This window comes from Psittacula echo (genome assembly GCF_963264785.1).
Source record: "Psittacula echo genome assembly, chromosome: 13".
Classification (NCBI taxonomy): domain Eukaryota; kingdom Metazoa; phylum Chordata; class Aves; order Psittaciformes; family Psittacidae; genus Psittacula; species Psittacula echo.
Window position 1 is genome coordinate 5,334,884 of NC_137749.1, and position 11,920 is coordinate 5,346,803.

At 41.5% G+C, this 11,920-nt stretch overlaps 1 protein-coding gene across 1 annotated transcript; it reads left to right on the forward strand.

Annotated features, from left to right (window-relative positions):
- Positions 1 to 4,033: 4,033 nt before the first annotated feature.
- On the forward strand, positions 4,034 to 5,791 carry FZD10 (frizzled class receptor 10; the record flags this gene model as incomplete). The annotated part of the gene is made up of 1 exon (XM_080628537.1): positions 4,034 to 5,791. The coding sequence occupies one exon, from the start codon at positions 4,034 to 4,036 to the stop codon at positions 5,789 to 5,791; it is 1,758 nt and encodes a 585-aa protein (XP_080484663.1).
- Between the last annotated feature and the right edge of the window lie 6,129 nt (positions 5,792 to 11,920).

The following is an 11,920-nucleotide window of genomic DNA, read 5'->3' on the forward strand; positions in this document are numbered from 1 at the left end:
TGAATGAATACAATTATAGACGAGGACAGGATTATTGGATGAGACTAACATTAAACTGATCTCTATATTTTGTGTAATAAACAGCTGGCTAAAAATATGAAACCTGAAAACCAGGTATAGGTAAGAGCTTCAGTATAAGATTGCCAATATCAGTTCATGTTCTGCCGCAACACTGTTGTTAATCTTAAGTAATTTAGACTATTTTACTTAAAATCTTTAATGTATTAATTAACTCTTCAACTCCCTGAACTTATCATTTCATTCCTCTCTGCTGCTGAAGTGTCAGAACATTTTATCTCAAATGGATTATTTGGGTTTTCTTTAATCCCATTTCAGAAAAACATGCCCCGCACTGTAATTTCCATTGACTCTAACATGTACAGAATAGATGAAACTTTGATTTCTAGCGTCCCCCATATCAAAGTATTTTATTAAACTCTCACTGCAATAGATTACACAGCTTAAACTTTGGCATTGCAGCAAAGAGTGATGTCTTTTTTTCTTGTCTTGTTTATGGTTTGCTTTACCTACAAAATATTTAGTTATGGTTTGAAATATCACAGGCCTTGTTAAATATTCAGGGTTTTATAATCTTTTGCTTATGGGACAGCAAAGCTGGACTTTAAGATATAGATGATTCCTCTGCACATTTTGGGGAGGTGGGGAGATAGCTAGAGGGAGAAATGCATCTTTCCTGTGAGTTGGCACATTATTTGAAATCATGTTTAATTATAAAGTTTCATTAAAAATCTTTTGCTTAAAATTTTAGAAGCCTAATAAGATTTCCATTAATTTAAACATATCACTATTCCCACAACGGCCCAAATGCTTTCTTTTTCCTCTTTCATCCATGGTTAAATATGTAAATAAAATGTCTAAAGTCATTCTTCAAAGAAGACAAAAGAAAAAAGAGCTGAGGGAAAAGACAGCCATAAAATTCCTCCCAATTCTCCATAACATTTGCCAGAGGGGGGCCAACTCCTAGCCAGGGCCTAGCAGCAGGGGTGCCTGGCTGCTCCATAGAATCACACATCTCAAATCCCACACACAGGAGAAAAAAAATAAAATAAAATATCTTTTCAGCTGGAGCCATCAAAAGGCTCTTTTCATTTATTAGTTACAGAGGTATCTTCCAGTTGCTGATTTCTCAGCGCTCTAATTTTTTCTATAATAACATTCTATTTGTTGGTTTCGCTGACTCCAGCTCCTTGAATGGGAGAGAACCCCCAGACAGCTCTTTAAAAATATAGAAAGTAAAAGAAATGATCTAAAGCAGGATGCTAAAGTAATGGCTGGAAAAAACAAGGCTGGTTTAAATTGCCACATAAAAGATCAATTAAGAGAGACACAACTACAAAGGTTCGGGTTCCCCCCTGCCCCCTTTTTCTTTTCTCACTTTCTTTTGTATTTCTTTTTGCCCCTTAGGAAAAAAAAGGGTTGCTGTCAGTGCTGTAGAGGAAAACAGGCCATGGTTTAGTTCATGTATTTAGATTAATATGAATGGTGATATAATGTGCTTTATAAAAATACTTGTTAAAAATACCCCATATTTTTACTAAAAAAATAAAACCAAGCTTCCAAACAACAAGTTGAACAAACCAAATATTGAATATGTTCATCTTGCAGGTTATTTCAATTCTTCTTTTCATTATCATTTAAATCCTACTTTTTAAAAGTAGAATTTACTTGTCCCATGTAAAAGCTTTCCCCACACTTCCCTCCTACCCCCAACTGAGCTCTCCAGAAAAGGAATCAGGATGCATACAAATACTAAGAAAACAGGCTTAGATTAATGAAGAATGGAGATGCCCCAACACACACTCTCTCACACACATACATACACGCAGACACACTAAACTAAATAAAGGGGGTTTGCCCATAACCCTGCCTGCTTTTGTAACATTCCCTGAGGAATTTCAAAGTGCTCAAGGAAAGGTCAGCCCCTAAGACCAACACTCTATAAGTATAATCTCCTCCATCCACTGAAAAGCCAGAAGAAGGAGGACTACTCATTTAAAACATTTTTATGAGGGCTTTTACTTTTAGGCAGAAACTAGCCACATCTTCAGGGGCTTAAAGACAGCCATTAGCTCTGGTCTGTTGTCCTTGCTTGGCTCCATGTCACCCTTATCACAGTTGAGGAAGCCAAGAGTTTCTTTTCTAGAGCCTAGCGGGGTATTAACTCCGACCCTGCGGGATTTGGTAGTTTCCAGGAGAATCCGTGTTAGCTTCGATAAGAAACAGGCGCTAATGGAGAGGAGCCCGGGTTGTGTGGGCGAGCACGAATGCAGGGAAGGGAGATTTTTTCTTCCTCATTAATATGTTCGCTAAAACTAAGCTCAAAGGAAAAAAAAAAAAAAAAAAAAGAGCTAATCTTTTGACTTCTGATCACAGTGCTCCTTTTTGGTCTGTAAAACTGGGAATTCTAGTTTGGAATTTAACTTCCTTCTTCTAGCTCTGATAGACTAGTAAGCAGGGTAAATCTCAAAGCTTAACTTAAAAAGTAAACACAACTCACTTTAGAACGATCCCTGTCTGCAAAACCTGTTAAGTACCTTTTCTACAGTGGATGAAGTAACTTTCCCAGGGGGATGTCTCTAGTTCTCTTAGGGTTCCTTATTTAACGAAGAGGAAAAAAGAAAGGGGGAAAAAAAAAAAAAAAAAAAAAAAGGCAAGCAACTTTTGAGTGATGCCATCCTGTGATTAAAACCATAACCAGGTACTTGCAAAAGCCTGCCTGTCCTGCTCATGTAGGGAGTCGAGACAAAGCACGACATTTGAAAACAGCTGAAAGCAGCCCTGGTTTATGGCCCTGACAGCGAGGACTTTACAACACTCGCCATAAAACACATCCTCCGCCCCACATCCTCCTCTCTGCTACAGCATCACACCCTCTGCCCCGGGGGGGCAGCCCGGGAGGCACCACGTCCCCCCACCCCGGGAGGCACCACCCCCCCCGGCCGCGGCTCCTCCTCTCCGCTGCCTACCTGAGCGGGAGCTCGGCCGGCGCCTTCTGCGGACCGGGGCTCGCTAAACTTTCAAGAGAGGGCAAGTAGAAGGGACGCGAGGACAGGCAGGAGGGGAGAGAAACAAATGGGGCTTTTTTTAATCTGTGCTGATCAAGGAAAACCTGTAGGGGTCCTTAAGGAGGTTTCAAGGCGTTCCGAGTGATTGGAAAGTAATCACCGTGTCAGCTTCACCTTTCTCATGCAAAGTGGATGTCGTATGCGAGGCGGATCCTGCACAGGGTTGGTTTTTATGGGGTTTTTTTTCCCTATTTTATTTTATCCCCGGACTCAGCCGCCCCTAAGCCCCAGCTGCTCGGGCCTCGGGAGCTCCTGCTAGGGCGGGGAGCGGAGCGGGCAGCGCTCACACACACGGGCTGGCCTATTGCAAACCCAGAGCAGAGGGCGGCGAGACGGAGCGGGAGGGGTGTGGGGGGGATTTAGGCCCCCCTCTGCAGTGGCTTAGATATTTCCTCCTCCTCCTCCTTTATTCTGCGCTCGGATAAACCAATCCCCACCTCTCGGCAAGAAAGTCCGGAGCCGTGACCCGCTCTAGGGAGAGGAAAATCCCCGGAGGAAACCCGCTGCACCGAAATGCTGCCCGGGACGTGTGCAATTTGAAGCAGTGGTCGCTCGGATCTTCCCAGACCCGCACTGCTCCGGCGTCGCTCTGCCAGTGTTCCGAGGACGCAGCGGCGGGAGGAGGAAGGGTGGTGAAAAGACGGATCGTAAAAGTGAAAGCCCAGGGAAAAGAAAGTTGCCGGGCTCCCCGCAGTAAGTGCTGCGCATCTGTGGACTGCGGGTACTTTCTCTTTCCCCGGCTCTTTGGGAAGTTGCCCGCCCGCCTCCCTCGCTGCCTGGCCCGGGCTATGGTGACCTACGCGCCGCCGCCGCCCGCCGCCGAGCCCCCGCGGGCGGGCCGGGCCCGGTACCGGTGTCGCCCCGGGCAGCAGCCGCTGAAGTGACTCCGCCGCCGGGAACCGAGCTCCGGCCGCACGCGTGGCGCCCGCGCTGCTGCGGCCGCCGCAATGGGGCCGGCGGCGAGGAGCGTCCTACAGCCCCTGCTGGTGCTCTGCGGTCTGAGCGGCCTCTGCGCGGGGATAAGCTCCATAGACATTGACCGCCCCGGTGACGGAAGGTGCCAGCCGATAGAAATCCCCATGTGCAAGGATATAGGGTACAACATGACAAGGATGCCTAACCTGATGGGACATGAAAATCAAAGAGAAGCTGCCATTCAGCTGCACGAGTTTGCCCCCTTGGTGGAGTACGGTTGCCACAGCCATCTGAAATTTTTCCTGTGCTCCCTCTATGCCCCTATGTGCACAGAGCAGGTTTCTACGCCGATCCCAGCCTGCAGGGTTATGTGCGAGCAGGCCAGGCTGAAATGCTCTCCTATTATGGAGCAGTTCAATTTCAAATGGCCAGACTCCTTAGACTGCAGCAAACTGCCCAACAAGAATGACCCCAATTACCTTTGCATGGAAGCCCCCAACAACGGGTCGGATGAGCCACCCAGAGGATCCAGCATGCTGCCACCAATGTTTCGGCCACAGCGGCCCAGCAGTGGCCATGATCTGCAGCAGCATAAGGACAGTCTGAGCAGAACCTCCTGTGAAAATCCTGGGAAGTTCCACCATGTGGAAAAGAGTGCTTCCTGCGCGCCTCTCTGCACGCCAGGGGTTGATGTTTACTGGAGCAAGGATGACAAAAAATTTGCTGTCATTTGGATTGCCATCTGGTCCATTCTGTGCTTCTTCTCCAGTGCGTTTACTGTACTCACTTTTCTGATAGATCCTCAGCGTTTCAAGTACCCCGAGAGGCCCATCATCTTCCTCTCCATGTGCTACTGCGTCTATTCAGTGGGGTACATTATTCGCCTCTTTTCAGGTGCTGAAAATATTGCCTGTGATAGGGACAGCGGCCAACTCTATGTCATCCAGGAAGGACTGGAGAGCACTGGCTGCACCATTGTGTTCCTGGTTCTGTATTATTTTGGTATGGCAAGTTCCTTATGGTGGGTAATCTTGACTTTAACTTGGTTTCTAGCAGCTGGGAAAAAATGGGGGCATGAAGCAATTGAAGCAAACAGTAGCTACTTCCATTTGGCAGCATGGGCCATTCCGGCTGTGAAGACCATCATGATCCTAGTTATGAGAAGGGTGGCTGGAGATGAGCTGACAGGGTTGTGCTATGTTGGAAGCATGGATGTGAATGCCTTGACAGGGTTTGTACTCATTCCTTTGGCTTGTTATCTAATCATTGGCACTTCTTTTATTCTCTCTGGTTTTGTGGCCCTTTTTCATATCAGGAGGGTGATGAAAACAGGTGGAGAAAATACTGACAAGTTGGAGAAACTTATGGTCAGGATTGGTGTCTTCTCAGTCTTGTATACAGTGCCTGCAACTTGTGTGATAGCTTGCTACTTTTATGAAAGACTTAATATGGATTATTGGAAAATTGTGGCAACTCAGCAGAAGTGCAAGATGAACAACCAGACAAAAAATTTAGACTGCATGATGAATAACTCTATTCCAGCAGTAGAAATCTTTATGGTCAAGATTTTTATGTTGTTAGTGGTGGGCATTACTAGCGGGATGTGGATCTGGACTTCCAAGACCCTTCAGTCCTGGCAAAATGTTTGTAGTCGAAGATTAAAGAAGAGGAGCAGGAGAAAACCTGCGAGTGTTATCACAAGTAGCGGCATCTACAAAAAACCTCAACATCCACAGAAAGCTCACCTTGCAAAATACGAATCGACATTACAACCACCCACTTGTGTGTGACCAGGTTTTAGAAAAGACTTTATCTCACCTGGCAGACTTACAAATGCCCACAGTAGCAGTCAGAAATTAAACAAGTAAATGGTGCTTTTTTTTTTTTTCTCTCTCAGAACAGTTTAATATCTCAAGGCAAAAAATGTATCACGCTGAATTCAGGACCTGGTGAGAAGCTGAAGGTAAATGTACTCATGGAAGGGTTTTCAGTGAAAGCAATATTGTGTATTAAACCAGCCTCTTCTGTTACTAATCTGTAGTTAAATACTTCATCCAGCCCTCAGATTTATTTAGAAGAGATAAAAACACCCTATTTAACTTTTTCATGTAGCTGAGCTGGATTTCCTGCAGGTTTCTGAGTAACAAGCTATAGTCGAGTTTTCTGGAGCAATGACTTGATTTTGAAAGTGCCCAGTGAGCATTGACTCTGCAGGGAAACTAAGGTCCCGAAGAGGCCTGTCCTCAGTGAGTGCACTATCCGGGAGAGCAACTCTGTGCTAACTTAAAAAGAGAAAGAGAGAAATCCTTTACAGCTCATCTCAGCCTAGTGGGTTTGGAGTGCCTAAAAATAGGTTCAATCTCTAATGCTCACCAATATTCTTTCACTAAAAGAGAAACTTCCTGCACCAGACACAAACTTTGTGAATAAGAATAATGTGCAATACATTTTTTTTCTTACCATGACATGAAAAGAGAAACAAGTATTTTGCTGTACATAAAGACAACAAAAGAAATCTCTTAACAAAAGAACTAAGAGGTCTAGTCCTCAGAAACCCTTTAGTGTTACATTTTGTGGCTTTTTAATGGAAATCAAGCCAATGTTATACACGTTGGGACTGATTTGTGCAAAAAAAAAAAGGGGGGGATCAATTCAAAGAGACCCAAAGGGCTTATTGACTCTTTCTATTGTTAAACAAATTCTCACTATGAATAGATCAAGAAGCACTAGATTCTGCAAAGGGAAGCTTTGTATAGAGTGATGCTCTTTACTGTGCTGGGGTGCACAGTGTGTGCTGTACATATTTGTAATATACAATTATTTTTCATGCTCCACTATTTTATTAAAAATAAAATATGTTCTTTAGTTTGATAATTTCGTGTGTTCTAAACTTTCTCTGATGTGCTATGTGGTTAATAAACTTGTTTTCTCAATAACTTGCTAAAAGCACACATTGAATATAATACTTGTTTTTATACTTGCCTGCAAGTATAAGCAGACAGAACAAGAATTTCCTCCGAAGATATTGCAAGTTGGAATTAAACAAATGGGATTTTGAAGTTGCATCTTTCCGTGAGCCCCTGCAACTGAGAAAACTGAATGGGAAGGAGCTTTAGTGATGTAAAGAAGCTGCAGAGATGGAGAGTGGTATCGTGTTTACGGAGCGCCGAGATTACAGCAGTGACCCTCGGTTAACACCCCTTTCAGATTTGCATGGGGTATGTTCAGCATGTTAAAGATAGCCGGCTCACTTCAGCACAGTGTGAATGCGACTCTTCAGGGATTTTTCTTCTACCACTATTGAAAGTATCGGTGTTATTTGGGAAAAGACTTAGGGAAGATTGGGAGAAATAAGAGGGGAAATAAAACCACACTATTTGAATACTGCTTTTGGAAAGCTAGCTGTTAAAACTATATATGCATTTTCAAAAAGTTTAGAGTGGAGCATGATTTTGAATGAACCTGAAGTTTTCCATGCAGTTGACTGATGGCAATGTGATCACCTGGGGAAACAGTAACATAACCTTACTTTCTCACACAGGCTGTTCTAGAAAACCCTTTATCAGGTGTCTCATCACAGAAAGAAGAGAGGTCTTAATGGGCTTTGGTGGAGTGAGGATCCCTGTGACAGTCATCTTGTGTCTAGGAACTCTGTGACAAAAGGATCCTTTTTAGTGGTCTGGTTTTTCAGTTTATCTGTGCAAGTGTGACAGATAAATGTTTGTGTTCGTGTAGGCTTTTTAAATGATTCTAGCAGGAACTAGGAACTTGAATGACAAAAATTAGGTTGCAGGTATTATTAATAATCTTTGCCTAAATTGCATATGTGCAAAGCAGCTTTCAATGTAAAATTTATCTCTTGGGAGAAGAGGAAATATGTTTTTCCTCCTTTATGGCTATGTGCACTGTTTGATACACAGCTTTCAGATGTCCTGGAAGTTAATCCTGTCAGAGGACACCCTGCTGGAGCCAAAGTGGGACATTCCACTAACCAAAACCACTCCTGAAACTACTGAATTAATGCCTCTCCGTCTGTGTATGTTCTAGTTGAGATCAATTATATTAGATCTGAGAAATACAGTTTTAAAATCACCTGTGTATTGCAAATTGCTACAGGAATCCTTCAAGTATGTGTTTGTTATGGTGCGTGTCACCTTGTCAATAACCTACCTGACTCACACCAATTTCATCTCTGATATAAATGTTAGTGCTGGTTTTACCAGTGGCAAGATTTGTTTAGAGAATGGTTTCAGGCTTCACTTCAAAATACATTAGCCACTGAAGTAAACAGCTCACTATTTTTGTAGACTATAGACAATTATTTGCTTTCATTGTTGATCATGTATTTTTACAGTCTGCTACTAGGAGTCTGGAAGAGGCAAAAAATGAAGAAAGATGTTCAGCAGTGGCTGAATTCCTGCTGCCTTTCTGAATTTAATCAGTTGTCAGCTTAGGCCCTTCATTGTCACCAGAGCAGAACTGCAATTTCTTCTATGAAAATACCAAATATGAATGCTTGGCTAGATGTATCATGTTACAAATAGATTCTCCCTGAACCGTAAACTAAGTATTTAGATTTTATTTCAGCTTTGCAGTTATTCAATTATTTTGTTTTATTTTACTGGTAAGCAAACTAGATTCTTCAAGTATATAATGATGCTGATTTCATTACATCAGATTTAATGTACTGTAGATGCAGCCAAGTATAATGATTGTCTTCAAGGACATCTTAAGAGTGAATTATTTCAGCAATTGTACCTCTTGCTGTCCCATAACTCCGAACAGCCTTAACAGTTTCACACTGAAGTTGCTACTTACGGAATTGAAAGCTTACAACTGTAAATGGAAAGTGATATACTTATTTTCACAACATTTCAGTGATTGAATATAGCATTATTAATAATTTAACAGAGAATCTTGTCTTAGAAGGCTGCATATTAGTAAAATGATAATGATAAAGAAGTCTAAGAAAATATCACAAAAAATATTCCATATTAAACTTATTTACTTGTCTCAGTAATTTTGTATTTTAGTAAAATCATGTTCAGACTTGTTGAATTTTATTGGATTTTTCCTTAGTACTATCAAGGCCTGTTGGGTATTTGCTTATCAGCAGACTTTTAAGAAAAGTATCTCCATGTAGATGTATTAACAATGCAAAACTCCATTGCAGACTTGTTGAGGAAGGAATATGAGTCCAAATGTCCTTCTGGAAAGGAATTTTCATCACAGTCTAGTGGCATTTATCAGATAAAAATAGCCCCAAAAAAATCATTCTGTTAGTGTATAGATACACTGTAAATCAAGAATCAGATGTTTGCCACAGGCCTGTGTGCAAGTGCTCTGTTCTCTTTGGTCAGAGCTGTAGATGACCCATGAGGGTAGAAATTGACTCAAAGTAGGTAGGTTCTGAGGATGCAGACTGTGTCTCCACATTAAGTACAGTGCAAGCACCGTGGTTGAAAGGATGTGAAGAGCTCTATCAAGGAACATTCAGATTTCTTATCAGATTTTTTCTCCAAAGTTGCATTTAATATGTATGTTATTAAAAAGCTATTTTTCACATATGGCTGTCATCCCATGGCCTCAAACTCTACGGAAAGCCCGGTAACAACAACGTCTGTAACATATACTTCTCCTATTCTAACACTTAAAATCCATGGCTTCAAGGGGATAGTTCTGTAATGATGGGATATTATGTGCTCAGGTGGTCTTTTGATGACAGGTGGTCTCCAAAAACAGATGGCCTCAAAAGAGGAACTTTAGTTCATTTTAGTTTAAAACATTTATACATTTCTTTAAAAAAAATTTGAAATGTTATCCTTGTGTAATGTTCTTAAGTATTTTAGACAGAGTAGCCAAGTTATTAACACTGACAGATGATAAATCAGGGCATCCTTTAAAAGGTGGGTGATGGTGATTATGTGGTCTTGGAGCTTGCTTTGATCGGAAGTGACAGGCCTGTAAGGTCTGTGCCACTCAATCCCCCCTGAAGGGAGATCAGCACCTGTTTGCACTTTGAGGCTCCTCTACCTCCCACTGCCTTCCAGCACTATTTCATCTTTTCTAACACACTTGATGTTGATTAGCTATAAGCAAAGTCATTATTCATTTACAAAACACTCCTTGATGGAGCTTACTCAAAACTGTATTTGAGTAGCAGTGTTTGTGCTGTTACAGTTAAGGTTGTATCAACATTCCCATAACAAAAGCTTTATTTTCAGTAAGCTGCAAGTTAAATTAGCCTAGGTGCTCATATGAACCTGTTTGGGTTTTTTTTTTTTTGTATGAAGAATAGTATGTATTGCCCATGAATCTGTTCTGCTTGAGCTTTCTGTATCTTTGCATGTGTATCTAGAAGAGAAGGATGATCAGATTTGAGAAACAAAACAGGTCCTGGTTTGTAAGGTCAGATTTTAGCTTTAATAAGTACTGTTCCAAATAGCTTTTTCTTACCTGTGAAATGCAATGGATATTTCTACAAAATAGCACAAAGGAAGTCCTTGACTTCACCAAGGGCTATATGGCAGATCACATAAGCAAATCTCTACAGATTGTTTAATGTTGTCTATGGAGGACTTTGGTATGGACTTGCCAATCTAGATGCAAATACATGCTGCAGTCAGCAGTGTCTCATTAGTTAATTCTGGTGTGTCTGAGAACAGATGTGATTCGTGCCTGTCTGGTTTGGGAGCCCAATTCTGCTTTTCCTGTAGTAACAAACTTAAAGCTTTGGAGAGCTGGACATCAAAGGCTGGACTGAGTGATCATTGTGTATATTTGTAAGGCATTGTTTAAAAAGGAATTCCTTTTATTTGTTGTCACTAGTTTCTTCCTTCTATTCTTCAAGATCTCCTCACAGATCTGCTCCACTGAATTCAATGGGTGTCCAGCTAATTTCAGCATATGCTTTGAATTGGACTTCCTATCCCAGGGAAAGCATGTGCTACAGGAAAAGTCATTATTTTGACTTTTTTTTCCCCACATCTGGGCATTATTTTGCAAGTCCTGATAGGACATAAATTCATTATGTAAAAAAAAAAATAAATCACTGAGGGAAATTATTTCAATTATATTTTCAAAATGTGAGACTGTGTTAGAATGCACAAAGAATAGTGTGTTGCAAAACGAAATGTCATTTCAAAATGGATGTTGATCATGTTGGGATGGAGTGGAAGTTTTGTGTTTAGTTATTTAGCATAGGCTTTTTGAAAACACTGCATTCTATTTATTGCGGAATGCTCAATATTAATAAATCTGGATTTCCTGTTGGCAGGATACCCTATCAAGCATTCTTCACTCACTTTATATCTCTGCTCATGAGCCTGCCTTTTACTAGGGGGCTTAGACCTGTATTATCCATGGGAGCTAATGATGAGCAGCAACATTTTGAGTTGAGCCCACAATGTGCTCCTTGTTTCCTGCTTTCTTCACTGATCAGCACTTCTGTTCCCCTTCCCCTCTCTTCCACTGCTGATCAGTCTTTCATCATCTGCATGTGACTTGCTTCTCTTACCCTCCTCTCAAGTGATCCCGTCCTTTTAGTCTCTAATCTGCCCACACACAGCTTTCTGTGGTACTGGCCAGTAGCTACGACTGCTTTGAGGTTTTTTTGTTTGACATAAACGAAAAGATATTTCAAAACTTATGTTTTATCTTTCTTTTTGGGTAAGGACTGTGGTAAGAAATAGAGGTTCAAAGTTCTGAGCTACCAAAGGTGCAGATGAACACAGGCGACTGTTGAGAAGAGACTGCCAGCTCTGAGCAGGTGCCTCAGACTTCAAAATACACTTTGTGAAAGACAAGCATTGTTTGGTTCTGTCTTGTATATTTGTTATTTTCTATTTCCTTTATCTGAGACTAATATCTTTGTGAAATAATAAACAGCAAAGGGAGAAAAAACATTTGATCAATTGATA